Here is a 14,895-nt window from a genome sequence, read left to right on the forward strand (position 1 = left end):
TCTCTTCCATAGAATCACCTGGGATCCAAACAGTACGTGCTATGTTTCTTTTCCTGTTCTTTTATCACTTTCCTGAATCTACCACCATTCTTTCATGGGTTGGGTAAGGCATTATCTAATTGTATGTATGTGTGTATGTATGTATGTATGTATGTATGTGTATGATTTAACCCAAGGGCATTCTCCCTCTGAAATATACCAGCCGGGCGTGACGGCGCACGCTTGTCATCCCAGCATCGGGGAGGCTGAGACAGGAGGATCGTGGTTCATGGCCAGTCTCAGCTACTTAGTGAGGCCCTCTGCAACTCAGTGAGACCCAGTTTCAAAATAAAGAATAAAAAGTAGGGCTGGGGGTATAGCTTGGAGGTAGAATGCCCCTGGGTTCAATTCCCTGGTTCTACAAAAAAAAAAAAAAAAAAAAAAAAGAAATATACCTCCAGTCCTATTTTTACTTTTTTTTTGGGGGGGGCAGTGATGGGGATGGAACTCAGGGGCATTCTACCTCCAAGGTATACCCCTAGCCCTATTTTTTTTTTTATTCTTTATTTTGAAACTGGGTCTCACTAAGTTGGTATTTTTACTTTTTATTTTGGAACAGGGTCTCACTAAGTTTCTGAAGGTCTAACAAAATTGCTGAGACAGGCCTGGAACTTGTGATCCTCCTGTCTCAGCCTCCCAAGTACTGGGATTACAAATGTGCGCATCACACCTGGCTTAGAATTACCTGATCATTAAAGATGATTGTCAAAGAGCTTAACTACTTAGAGTTGGGCACAGTGGCGCACACTTGTAATCCCCGCGCTTGGGAGGCTGAAACAGGAGGATCGTGCAGGTTCGAAGCCAGCCTCAGCTACTTAGTGAGGCTCTCGGCAACTTAGTGACACCCTGTTTCCAAATAAAGTATAAAATAGGTCTGGGAGTATAGCCCGGAGGTAGAAAAGCCCCTGAGTTCCACCCCCAGTACCACACACACACATAAAAAAAAAAAAAAAGGTTGCAGGACTCTGAGGTGAATTTAAGCCGACAGAAAGGAAGGAAAGGAGAATCTCACGTTTCCAGTTGGTAATGAGATCAAAAGAGACCAGAAATGCCTGGGCGCACTGGGCTTTGTCCCTGGACGGGGTTAGTTCAAGTTGGAATATGTTGAGTTTGAGCTAGCGGTGTGACATTCAGACACAGAAAAGAGAGAAAGCAGCTCTTAGTAGAGAAACCCGGGCCACAGCTGAGTCACTGGGAGAGACGCACGAGTACCTAGCAACTCAATCTACCAGAAGAGGACAGCGGAGAGCGCTGGGTAGAGGCAGGACACCTCGCAGGTAAAACTGACGCAAGGTCTAAGAACACCTGGGATGCAAGCTAAATATGCAGGTGTCATAGAGAACCTGGGGAGAACGAAGCCGGACAAGAACAGGGACACAATCAACGTCCCTGAGCAGGATGAGACTTTTACCAGGATCTGGCAATAAATAAATAAATAAACAAACAAACAAACAGGAGGATCACACAGGTTCAAAACCAGCCACGCTGGCTTAAGAGACACTGTTTCCAAATAAATAGATCTGGGAGTGTAGCCCGGAGGTAGAAGGGTTTCCAGGAACCCCAGTACCACAAAAAAATAAAAAATAAAAATAAATAAATAAACGCACAGGCTTGCACTCAGACTCCCCAGCATCCCCGGGAGCCTCGGTCCACTCTCGGCAAAGGACCACTGGAGACCTTCTCTCTGCAGCATGACATTTCTGTCTCATGTCATGTCTCACCCTGGGGAAGTGGCCCTTTCCAGACACACACACACACACAGTTTCTGTCTCTGTCTCTCTCTTTTCTCTTTGTCTTTCTCTCTCTCTCTTACTCTCTGTCTCTCTCTGTCTCTCTCTCTCTGTCTCTCTCTCTCTCTCTCTCTCTCTCTCTCCCCCCCTCTCTCTTTCCCTCCCTCCCTCATAACCTGGCTCTTTCTCTGGAAGGTAACTTCTTCAGTCACAGCCCTTTTTCATTACCGAGCCCCACATCCTCAATAAGCCTCTCATATTCTGTATTTGGCCTTTGTGTTTGCAATCGTGCTCTCAGGAAGCAAGGGCAGAGGAAAGAGAGACGACCGGCTTATGAGGCTAAGAAATCATCCCTCGGTGACACACCCCAGCACACGAATCTCCTCCTGAGATTACCGAGGAAAGAAGAGAAACACGAAAGGTGAAGGGGTAGCTATGGCTCCACCCTACTGAAGAGATTTTTTATATATATATATATAATTATTTTTGTGTGTGGTACTGGGGATGGAACCCAGGGGCATTCTACCTCCAAGCTACACCCCCAGCCTTATTTTTTAGTCTTTATTTTGGAACAGAGTCTCACTGAGTTGCAAAGGGCCTCGCTAAGTAGTTGAGGGTACCCTTGAACTGCAATCCTCCTGTCTCAGCCTCCCGAATGCTGGGATTATAGACATGTGCCACCATGCTTGGCTGGAAAAGAGATTTAGGCACAACTTCAAGAGGAAGGTTGGCATCATATCTGGGGGAAGGAAGAAAGAGGTAATTAAGCTGGGCCTGGTGGCACATGGCTGTAATCCAGTATTGGAAGGCAGACACAGGAGGATAGCAGATTAGAGGTCGGCTTCAGTCTTTTTTTTTTTTTTTTTGCGGGTCTGGGGATGAAACCCAGGGGCATTCTACCTCTGAGCTGCACCATCAGCCCTATTTCTTATTCTTTATTTTGAAACCGGGTCTCACTGAGTTGCAGAGGGCCTCACTAAGTAGCTGAGGCTAGCCATGAACCGCGATCCTCCTGTCTCAGCCTCCCGAATGCTGGGATTACAAGCGTGCACCACCACGCCCGGCCTCAGCTTCAGTAATTTATGGAGGCCCTGTTTCCCTGTTTAGAAGCTGGGCGTGGTGGCGCACGCTTGTAATCCCCGCACTTGGGAGGCTGAGACAGGAGGATCGCACAGGTTCGAAGCCAGCCTCAGCTACTTACTGAGGGTCTCAGCAACTTAGTGAGACCCTGTTTCCAAATAAAGTATAAAAAAAAGGTCTGGGAGTATAGCCCGGAGGTAGAAAGCCCCTGGGTTCCACCCCAGTACCACCAAAAAAAAAAAAAAAAGTGTTGTGTGTGAGCTGGGCCCCAAGCAGGCTCTCAGTGATGTAACCCAACAATCACAACTTGAGGTTGGGTGTTTTCCGTCTCCGCTCTGGGTTCTGGGAATGCACACATATTAAATTATGGGAGTTTGCAATCTCATACCACTTGCTCATGGGGAAAGAATGTTGTTTATTGGAAGAACAAGAAGTAGTCTAAAGAAAATAGTTATTTCACAGCATAGACGAAATCTCTACCGTGGGTAGAAAAAGAAAGGCTTTATAGAGAGCAGAAGTAGAAAGGATTTGGGGTGTTGGAGAAAAATGAGCAGTACAGCTCAGTGGCAGAGGACAAGCTTTGGGAAAAGTCAAAAAGATGATCATTCGGTGCCTCTCTGCAGAGAGGGCTGGGAAGACATCTCGGCAGTACCTATTATTATTATTATTATTATTATTATTATTATTAATTATTTTGGTGGTACTGGGGTTCCTGGAAGCCCTTCTACCTCTGGGCTACACTCCCAGACCTATTTTATACTTTTTTATTTTTGGAAACAGGGTCTCTTAAGCCAGCGAGGGGCTCCGAACCTGCATGACCCTCCCGTCTCCGCCTCCCAAGCGCGGGGATTACAAACGTGCGCCACCACGCCCGGCATCAGTTCTATTTTATTTTAGTTTTTGTTTTGAGACAGGCTTCGCTAAATTGCTGAGGCTGGCTGTGAACCTGCGATCCTCTTGTCTCAGCCTCCTAAGTACAAGGATTACAGGCATGTGCCACCATCCCCAGTTCTTCCTTTCTTCCTCTCCTTCCTTCCCCTTTCTTTTCCTTCCTTCCTCCTTCTTTCCTCCTTCCTTCACCCACCCTTCCCCTTCCTTCCTTCCTTCCTTCCTTCCTTCCTTCCTTCCTTCCTTCCTTCCTTCCTTCCTTCCTGTAGTGCTGGGGATTGAACCCTGAGTTTTATACACGCTAGGAACGTGTTCTACCCCTGAACTGCATCCGCAAGCCCTTCCTATTTTCTTGTTACATTTCTCTTACAACATCAAAATATCACAGCCACAAAGAGCATCATCAAAGAGTATCTAAAAGGATTAAACATTGTAATTCAAAAGAGGCACAGTCCCAGCCGGGCGTGGTGGCGCACGCTTGTCATCCCAGCATCGGGAGGCTGAGACCGGAGGATCCCGGTTAACGGACAGCCTCAGCTACTTAGTGAGGCCCTCTGCAACTCAGTGAGACCCTGTTTCAAAAGAAAGAATAAAAATAGGGCTGGAGCCGGGCGTGGTGGCGCACGCTTGTAATCCCCGCGCTTGAGAACCTGAGACAGGAGGATCGCACGGGTTCGAAGCCAGCCTCAGCTACTTAGTGAGGCTCTCAGCAACTTAGTGAGACCCTGTTTCCCAATAAAATATATTTTAAAAAAGGTCTGGGAGTATAGCCCAGAGGTAGAAAGCCTCTGGGTTCCACCCCCAGTACCACCAAAAAAAAAAAAAAAAAAAAATAGGGCTGGGGGTGTAGCTCAGAAGTAGAATGCCTCTGGGTTCCATCCCAGAATAATAATAATAACAACAACAACAATAATAATAATATGATAATAAGAATAAAAATAAGAATAAGAATAATGAGCCAGGCGTGGTGGCTCACACTTATAATCCCAGCATTCGGGAGGCTGAGACAGGAGGATCGCAGTTCGCAGACAGCCTCAGCTACTTAGTGAGGCCCTTTGCAACTCAGTGAGACCCTGTTTCAAAAGAAAGAACAAAAAATAGGGCTGACGGTGTAGCTCGGAGGTAGAATGCCCCTGGGTTCCATCCCAGACTGATAATAATAATAATAAAAATAAAAAAAAAATAATAATAATATAATAATAAGGAGCCGAGCATGGTGGTGCACACTTGTAATCCCAGCATTCTGGAGGCTGAGACAGGAGGATCCCGGTTGTTGGCCAGACTCAGCTACTTAGCGAGGCCCTCTGCAACTCAGTGAGACCTGCTTCAAAATAAAGAATAAAAAATAGGGCTGGGAGTGGAGCTCAGAGGTCGAATGTCCCTGAGTTCCATCCCCAGTACTGCAAAAAGTAAATAAATAAATAAATAAATAAATGAAAAGATGCACGGTCCCGTGTCCCTTAACAGTAGGGAAAAGTGTCCCCAGGGGTCTCTGTGAATGTGTGAACCACACAGACTGTGCTTGTGCCAGCCACAGCAGCTGAAATGTCAGCCGCGTGGGCCGCCCTGGCCCGTGTGGCTAAAGCGCCGCTCTCTGGGCGTGATTGGACCTGCTGGGTAAGAGGCTGACCCCGGGCTGTCCCCACATCCCCGTCCCCTCTGCAGGACTCGGGCGGAGCTGGGGCGTGCTGGGCCCCAGCGGCTGGAGGTTCGAGGCCAGGGCCACTTACTGTTGCGGGTGGCGCCCGTGGAGGCGAAGTGGAGGGACACCTTGGGGCTCTTGAGGCGAACCTGTCCCCAGTACGTGACGGCCTGCAGCTCCACGGTGTAATCGCAGTCGGGCTGAAGCTTCTCCAGGACCACGGAATTGTGAAGCTGGGAGCGAAGAGAGCAGACCCCATCACCACTAAGCACCTTCCTGCCCTTCCCAGCGCATCTCCTGTGTCCTCAGAGGCACCCCGACGTCACCCGTTAGCCTCCTCAGGAGGGTGTTCGGGCCCCGTGAGACCTCATTTTAGGATGAGAAGTGAGATTAGTCACAAAAAAATAAGAAATCAGATGCTTTCCCTAATATGTGAGAGTTAGGGAGAAACAGGTCATAGGAGGAACTCTTGAAAGAGGAAATCCTATAGAGGAGCAAACAAGACAACCTAAAGGAGGAGAAAGGAGGGGGGAAGAGGAAAATCTCTAAAACACACAATGTGCTTAAACATATCGAAGTCAACCACTAAGCCGGGCAAGGGAGGGAGGGACGGGGAGGGAATGGGGTGGGAATTGGGTAGGGGTTAAATCAGTGATGTGTACATGTCTGTGCACACAAGTTTTTTACCCCAATATGATGTATGAATATAATGCACCAATAAAAAGTTTTTTAAAAAGAAAAAAAAAGAAAAGAGATTTTCATGGAGAATGAGATTCTAAATAAGAGTCCAGAATCATGACTTTAATGCCCTTTGTACATTAACAGATGGCATTCCTCTGGCTGTGTGGAGCTAGGGATTGAACCCAGAGGCGTTCTACCTCCTCCGAGCTAGACTCCAGCTCTGTTTTATTTATTTATTTATTTATTTATTTATTTATTTATTTATTTATTTATTTGTGGTATTGGAGATGGAACCTAGGGGCATTCTACCTCCAAGCTATACCTCCAGCCCAATTCTTCTTTCTTTCTTTCTCTTTCTTTCTTTCTTTCTTTCTTTCTTTCTTTCTTTCTTTCTTTCTTCCTTTCTTTCTTTCTTTCTTTCTTTCTTGTGATACTGGGGATGGAACCCAGGGGCTTTTCTGGGGATGGAACCTAGGGGCATTCTACCTCCAAGCTATACCTCCAGCCCAATTTTTTAAAAATTTTCTTTCTTTTTTTCTTTCTTTCTTTCTTTCTTTCTTTCTTTCTTTCTTTCTCTCTCTCTCTCTCTCTCTCTCTCTCTCTCTTTCTTTCTTTTTCTTTCTTTCTTATTTTTTTGTGGTACTGGGGATGGATCCCAGGGGCTTTTCTACCTCCGGGCTATACTCCCAGACCTATTTTATATTTTATTTGGAAACAGAGCCTCATTAAGTTGCTGAGAGCCTCACTAAGTAGCTGAGGTTGTCTTCGAACTTGCGCGATCCTCCTGTCTCCGCCTCCCAAGCGCGGGGATGACAAGTGTGCACCACCACGCCCTATTTTTTATTCTTTATTTTGAAAAAGGGTCTCACTGAGTTGCAGAGGGCCTCACTAAGTAGCTGAGGCTGTCCGTGAACCGCGATCCTCCTATCTCAGCCTCCCGAAAGCTGGGATGACAAGAGTGCTACACCACACCCGGCTCCTATTTTATTTTTTTTTATTTTGAGACAGGGCCTTGCTAAATTGCTGAGGCTGCCCTCAAGTCTGTCATCTTCCTGTCTTCGCCTCCCAAGTGCTAGGATGACAGGTGTGTGCCACCATGCCTGGCTGGAATTTTGATGACATGTTTTATAATTCTAAGTGGCCCAAATGTTGAAATCTTTAGAATAAGAAAGTCTTGTTATCTTTTCTAAACAAATATTTATGGAATTAAACTTCACAAATGAGGAGGAAGTGTGTTTATGAAAGTTTTATGATGTCAAAAGGAATGTATACTAAAAGGGAACAAAATGACGTTTTTATGCACTAAACGTTTTTTATGATGCAAGATGTTCCCTGTCAAAGAAACCTTGTTGCAAAAAAATGGTTCAGTGAAGATTTTATTTCTTGGTATCTGGAAAACAAATCACTTGAGATTCCTTTAATCAATGTGAAGAGCATTATTATGAAATGTACACCTTCAGAGTTGTTTATTTTTCCACTGGTAAGATTACCAGTAGAGACACCTTGAAACAGGAAAGCCATGAATACGTACTTTCCAATGAACAAGCTTCTCTCTCTCCCTCTCTCTGTTATTTATTTATTTATTGCAGTACTGGGGATGGAACTCGGGGGCATTCTACCTCCAAGCTACACCCCTAGCCCTATTTTATATTCTTTATTTTGAAACAGGGTCTCACTGAGTTGCAGAGGGCCTCACTAAGTAGCTGAGGCTGCCCGCGAACCACGATCCTCAGGTCTCAGCCTCCCGGATGCTGGGATGACAAGCGGGCATCACCACGCCCGGCTGACAAGGTTTTCGTAAAAAAAAAAAACTCAAGTAAATATAAAGAACAACTTGGATAGACTCATTTTCTATCAATGGACAGTTATTATGGAAATCATTTAAGCTGTTCCCTTCATTTCTAGAGTTGAAGTTGTGACTGTTGTTGTTTTGATAATAGTAGGTCAATGGGCAAATATAATTGCTTTTCCCTAAAATAGAGAAAACAAGAGATGGAAGCCAGGAAGTTGATGCACGCCTGGGATCCTGGTACTTGATGGTCTCAGACAGGGGTCATAGGTGTGAGGCCAGCGTGCTAGAACTTAGAGCCCCTTCCTTCCTTCCTTCCTTCCTTCCTTCCTTCCTTCCTTCCTTCCTTTTATTTTTTATTTCTCTTTATTCCCCTCCTCTTCCTTCTCCTCCTCCTTCTCCTCCTCCTCCTCCTCCTCTTCCTCCTCTTCCTTTTCCTCCTCTGCTTCCTCCTCCTCCTCTTTCTCCTCCTCCTCCTCCTCCTTCTCCTCCTCTCTTCCTCCTCCACCTCCTCTTCCTCCTCCTCTTCCTTCTTCCATCCTTCTTCTTCTTCTTCTTCTTCTTCTTCTTCTTCTTCTTCTTCTTCTTCTTCTTCTTCTTCCTTCTCTCTCTCTCTCTCTCTCTCTCTCTCTCTCTCTCTCTCTCTCTCCCTCTCCCTCTCTCTCTCTCTCTCTCCATGATTTTAAGGATTGAACCCAGGGGCATTCTACCTCTGAGCTACATTCCCACACCAATTTTATTTTTTTTATGTTGAAACAGGGTCTTGCCAGTTGCCAAGGCTGGTCTGGAACCTGCGATCCTCCTATCTCAGTGCCCCAAGTTACCAGGATTACAAGTGTGCCCTACCATGCCCAGCTGACCCTGTTTCAAATGAAAAAAGTAAAAGGGCTGAGCTGGGCGTGATGGCGCGTGCCTATGATCCTAGTACTTTGGAAGCTGAGACAGGAGGCTCACAGGTCGGAGGCCAACCGTAGCAACTTAGAGTAAGGTCCTCAGCAATTTAGTGAGGCGCTGTTTCTACATAAGAAATAAAGAAGGGGAGCTAGTGGCGTAGCTCAGTGGTAGAATGGCCCTGGGAAGATAGAAAGAAAGAAAGAAAGAAAGAAAGAAAGAAAGAAAGAAAGAAAGAAAGAAAGAAAGAAAGAAAGAAAGAAAGAAAGAAAGGAAGAGAAAGAGAGAAAGGAAGAAAGGAAGGAAGGAAGAAAGGGTGGGTTGGTTTGAGGTGTGACTCAGAGGTACAATACCCCTAGCTTTAGTCTCCAGTTGAAGGAGGAGGAAGAAGAAGAGGAGGAGGAGAAGAGGAGGAGGAGGAGGAGGAGGAGGAGGAGAGGAGGAGGAGGAGGAGGAGGAGGAGGAGAGGAGGAGGAGGAGGAGGAGGAGGAGGAGAGGAGGAGGAGGAGGAGAGGAGGAGGAGAGGAGGAGGAGGAGGAGAGGAGGAGGAGGAGGAGGAGGAGGAGAGGAGGAGGAGGAGGAGGAGGAGGAGGAGGAGAGGAGGAGGAGAGGAGGAGGAGGAGAGGAGGAGGAGGAGGAGAGGAGGAGGAGGAGGAAAGGGAGAAGGAGGAGGAGGAGGAGAAGAAGAGGAGGAGAAGAAGAGGAGGAGGAAGAAGAAAAGAAGGAGGAGGAGGAGGAGGAAGAAGAAAAGAAGGAGGAGGAGGAGGAAGAAGAAAAGAAGGAGGAGGAGGAGGAGGAAGAGGAGGAGGAGAAGGAGGAAGGGGAGAAAGAGAAAGGAGAAGGAGGAGAAGAGGAGGAGGAGGAGAAAAAGCAAAAGACTTGGCCTGTGTGCCCGTCACCTTCCTGTTGCTGTAATAAATCTCTAAGCTAAAGTGCTCGGCCAGGTCTCCTGCGGCTCCCAGAGTCAGAGGTCGCGGCCCACAGTCTCCATGACTATGGATGAGGCTTATCATCCTGGTGACAGCTGGCGGCAGACTAAAATCTGTTCCCCGGTACCTTGCCACCAGAGAGGAGAAGGGGCTGTGGGGGGGGGGGTCTTGCTCTCCCTCCCCGGGCCCAAGCCAGGGACCCGAGGGGCTTCCAGTGGCCCACTGGAAAGGCTCCATCATCTCCCCATAGCGTTGAGCCAGGACCAGGCCTGTGGCCGGGGCTTTGGGGACCCTGCTCCAAACCCCAGCAAAGCCGAGCTTCCGCAATCCCCAGGTTGTATCTAAATGAAGGGGAGGCCCAGCCCTCCTGTGCCCCTTCCTCCCCGAGCTCGGGACTGCAGTGCACCCCATGCATCTGCGCTCACCGCATCGGTCGTCTTTCTCCGCTTCTTTTTGGTCGGGACGGGTGACTTGCTGCTGGCCGTCCAGCTCCACAGCACCTTGTAGTGGTGCACGGGGATGTCCGGCTCCTCGGGGAGGTCCCACGCCACCGTCACCGTGACGCTGCCGTCGCTGTGCACCGTGGAGTTTGCAATTCGCAGGTTGGCTGGGGCTGGCGGGGCCGATGGATCTGGGAGCCCAGGAGAAAGACAAGATGGTTGAATCCATGACCCAAGGAACACACACACACACACACACACACACACACACACACACACACACCAAGTCCTCTTGCTTTTCTCCTCTCCGCTCTAGTCCACACCCTGTCCAGAGGAGTAGGTTAGGTCGCTCAGTGTCGGATATAAGAAAGTTTCGCACTGCAGTGATTCTGTAGGTGAGGACTAGCCCAAGCGGGTTGCTAGAGGACACTGCTAGTTAAACAGCCAACAACAACAGCAGAAATCTTCTTTTTTTTTTTTTTTTTGCGGGTCTGGGGATGGAACCCAGGGCCATTCAACCTCCGAGCGACACCTCAGCCCTATTTTTTTATTCTTTATTTTGAAACCGGGTCTCGCTGAGTTGCAGAGGGCCTCGCTAAGAAGCTGAGGCTGTCCGCGAACCGCGATCCTCCTGTCTCAGCCTCCCGAATGCTGGGATGACAAGCGCACGCCACCGTGCCCAGAGCTGTCTCCTTGGACCCGCAATACCCATGCCGGCGACCACGTCCTTCTCTGAAACACACCCCTTGTTTGGCTTCCAGGAAACTCCTCTGCGCTGACTTTAATGTTAGTCTTCATCAAAACTACATCTCAGCCTCCTGCCCTCCCCAAATCCTTGTTTACTTGTTATGGTGTTGGGGATCAAACCTAAGGGCATTCTACCTCTGATCTACATCTCCAGCATTATTATTATTATTATTATTATTATTATTATTATTATTATTATTTTGTGGTACTAGGGGTGAAACCCAGGGGCATTCTACTTCATAGCTACACCCCCAGCCCTATTTTTTATTCTTTATTTTGAAACAGGGTCTCACTGAGTTGCAGAGGGCCTCACTAAGTAGCTGAGGTTGGCCTCGAACCGCGATCCTCCTGATTCAGCCTCCCAAATGCTGGGATTACAAGCGTGCGCCACCACGCCTGGGTCAAGCCCTATTTTATTTTGAAAGAAGATCTTGTTATGCTGCTGAGGCTGGCCTTGAACCTGCAATTCTCCTGTCTCAGCCTCCCAAGTCCTTGGGATCCTGAGCATGCATTAGTTTCTTCTACTTATGTACAGAGAAGTCACGTGAGAAGAACTCCTGTGACTTCTAGTACAGAGGATGTTGACTATTTAGTAGGCATATCCAACCTCAAACCTGTAGATACGCATTTCCTTTTATCAGTGGTCCTGGGCCGTGCTCTCTGCAAATGGAGATGGACCTTCTGACTTTCAGAAAGATACATATCAGGTTCTATCACTTCACCTTTTTTAAGGTTCACGAAACAAGAAACAAAATGCTAGGCACGAAGGCTTGGCACAAAAGCACGACTGTGAGCCTCGTGGGCAGAATGACAGATGAAGTCTCTTATCACCCTTCGCAAAAGGCAGGTCTGTTATGAAATCTCATGGGAAAGGACCAGGGCTGCCTGTCCCGGGAGAAACCGCAGCACTCTGGGTAAGGCTGGCTCCTGCAAGGCTTTCTGATAATGCCATCTGTTGCAGAGAAGCCACCCCTGCAGGTTTAACAACAGCACCTAAGTAGCTTGCAAGGGCTGTAAAGAAATGAGCATTATAAGCGCCGGGCGTGGTGGTGCACGCTTGCAATCCCAGCATTCGGGAGTCTGAGACTGGAGGATTGCACAGGTTCGAGGCCAGCCTCGGCTACTTGGTGAGGCCCTCTGCAACTCAATGAGACCCTGCTTCAAAATAAAGAATAAGAAATAGGGCTGGGGGTGTCGCTCGGAGGTAGAATGACCCTGAATTCAATCCCCAGACCACACACACAAAAAAATGACAATTATAAGTAATCACAGACTAACATATAAACACTTGAGCACACACAATATATATATATACATATATATATATATATATATATATATATATATATATTTATTATTTTTTTTGCAATGAAATGAATGTAGAAATTTTACCAGTTTAATTTCTTTTGTTTCCTGGTACTGGGGATTCTGCTTCTGAACTACACCCATAACCCTTTATAAAAATTTATTATTATTATTATTATTATTATTATTATTATTATTATTATTACTAGGGACTGGGGACTGGACCCAGGGACATTCTACCTCCAAGCAACATCCCCTGCCCTTTTTATTTTTTACTTTGAAATAGGGTCTCACTAAATTGCTAAGGGCCTCACTAAGGTGCTGAGGCTGGTCTCCAACCTGTGACCCTCCTGTCTCAGCTTCCCAAGTACTGGGGTGACAATTAAATGCCACCGCACTTAGTTCACTTCCTCAATCTGCCAGAGGTGTCTATATATCAAAATTCCCACTAAAACACATCATAAGAATACTTCTGGTCGGGTATGGTGGCGCACACTTGTAATCCCAGCGCTTGGGAGGCTGAGACAGGAGGATCGCGCGGGTTCGAAGCCAGCCTCAGCTACTTAGTGAGGCTCTCAGCAACTTTGGGAAACCCTGTTTCCAAATAAAATATAAAATAGGTCTGGGAGTGTAGATCAGAGTTAGAAGACCCCTGAGTTCCATTCCAAGTACCACACAACCGGGCTACACTCCTAGACACCTATTTTTTTTTATATTTTTTTATTTGGAAACAGGGTCTCCTAAGCCGGCACGGTTGGCTTCGAACCTATGCAATCCTCCTGTTTCTACCTCCCAAGCGCAGGGATGACAAGCGTGCGCCATCACACCTGGCTCACTTTTTTTTATTTTAAAACAAGGTCTCACAGGGCGTGGTGGCACACGTTTGTCATCCCCGCGCTTAGGAGGCGGAGACAGGAGGATCGCGCAGGTTCAAAGCCAGCCTCAGGTAATTAGTGAGGCTCTCAGCAACTTAGTGAGACCCTGTTTCCAAATAAAGTATAAAATAGGTCTGGGAGTGTAGCCCGGAGGTAGAAAGACCTTGGGTTCCATCCGCAGGACCACACACACACACCAAAAAAAAAAAAAAAAAAACATGATATGTGAAATTGGTCAATGATAACATACGTTGAATTTTTAAACTTTATTCTTCATGAGATCTGTTAAATATATATTATTTTGTTATGTAAGATTGGTACTATTTATTTGCTGGGCGTGGTGGCGCACGCTTGTAATCCCAGCGCTTGGGAGGCTGAGACAGGAGGATCGCACAGGTTCGAAGCCAGCCTCAGCTACTTAGTGAGGCTCTCAGCAACTTAGTGAGACCCTGTTTCCAAATAAAATATAAAGTAGGTCTGGGAGTGTAGCCCGGAGGTAGAAAAACCCCTGGGTTCCATCCCCTGGATTCCACGCCTGGCTTACTTAAAAAAGTAATGCCCCACGCCTGGGAGGCGGAGACAGGAGGATGGCGCAGGTTCAAAGCCAGCCGCGCTGGCTTAAGAGACCCTGTTTCCAAATAAAAATGTAAAATAGGTCTGGGAGTGTAGCCCGGAGGTAGAAGGGCTTCCAGGAACCCCAGTACCACAAATAAATAAATAAATAAATAAATAAATAAATAAATAAATTTTCTTTGGGGATGCATGTATTTCCAGAAAGGCAGTAATCACATGTCATTCAGTGTGATTGCTCTTTTAGACTCTTTTCTTTTTTTATTTTATTTTATTTTATTTTTTGATGGTACTGGGGGTGGAACCCAGGGGCTTTTCTACCTCTGGTCTACACTCCCAGACCTATTTTATATTTTATTTGAAAAGAGGGTCTCACTAAGTTGCTGAGAGCCTCACTAAATAGCTGAGTCTGGCTTCGAACCTGCACCATCCTCCTGTCTCAGCCTCCTAAGAACAGGGATTACAAGCGTGCGCCACCACGCCCGGCTTAGACTCTTTTTTTTTTTTTTATAAAAAGTCCCCATGTGTAATGGGGAAGCTGAGACAGGAGGATGACAAGTTTGAGGCCAGTCTCAGGCACTTAGTGAGACCCTATTTAAAAAAATAAAATAGAAATGCCCCTGGGCTCGATCTCCAGTACTCTCCCTCCCCCCCAAAAAAAGGCTTTTTTGTGTGCAGTAAATGTCCTAAACTAAAAGATGTTTATCCCTCTGGCAGGGCTGTAGTTAATAACATAAGCTAAAGACACAAAAATAACTTTCTTCCTACCCTTAGATTTTCCCCATAAGCATAAAAGATCTTTCTGAAATGATGGATTCTTTCTAACACATGTTGGTAATGGCTGCCTAGCTCAGTATATATTAATAATCACTGGGCTGTAAACTATGAAACTATGATGGGTGCATTTTATGTTGTACAAACTAATTTTTTTGTGTGTGTGTGGTATTGTGGGGATGGAACCCAGGGCCATTTACCTGCGAGCTACACCGCCAGCCCTATTTTTTATACTTTATTTTGAAACAGGGTCTCACTGAGTTGCAGAGGGCCTCACTAAGTAGCTGAGGCTGGTTTCGAACTGTGATCCTCCTCTCAGCCTCCCAAATCCTGGGATTACAAGCGTGCGCCACCACGCCTGGCTGGCAAACTAAATTTTAATGGAACGCGGGCTAGTATTTCCCAGGTAAGCCTCTCTTCTCTGTTCAATGGGATTGGCGAATGCAAGAATGGGAGGGTGCCATCTTGTTAGTGCTGAAGTCTCCTGTGGACAGATCGCAGAGGGGGCAGGCATC

At 46.8% G+C, this 14,895-nt stretch overlaps 1 protein-coding gene across 1 annotated transcript in view; it reads right to left on the reverse strand.

Annotated features, from left to right (window-relative positions):
* The window catches only part of ANOS1 (anosmin 1), a gene marked incomplete at both ends in the record, with an annotated part of 134,353 nt that overhangs the window by 19,923 nt on the left and 99,535 nt on the right, over positions 1–14,895 (reverse strand). Inside the window, 2 exons of the mRNA XM_080719542.1 lie at positions 5,468–5,612; positions 10,095–10,300. Of these exons, the coding sequence (XP_080575668.1) occupies positions 5,468–5,612; positions 10,095–10,300 (351 nt within the window). The remainder of the gene's footprint in view (positions 1–5,467; positions 5,613–10,094; positions 10,301–14,895) is intronic.

Source organism: Muscardinus avellanarius (genome assembly GCF_963383645.1).
Source record: "Muscardinus avellanarius genome assembly, chromosome: X".
NCBI classification, from domain to species: domain Eukaryota; kingdom Metazoa; phylum Chordata; class Mammalia; order Rodentia; family Gliridae; genus Muscardinus; species Muscardinus avellanarius.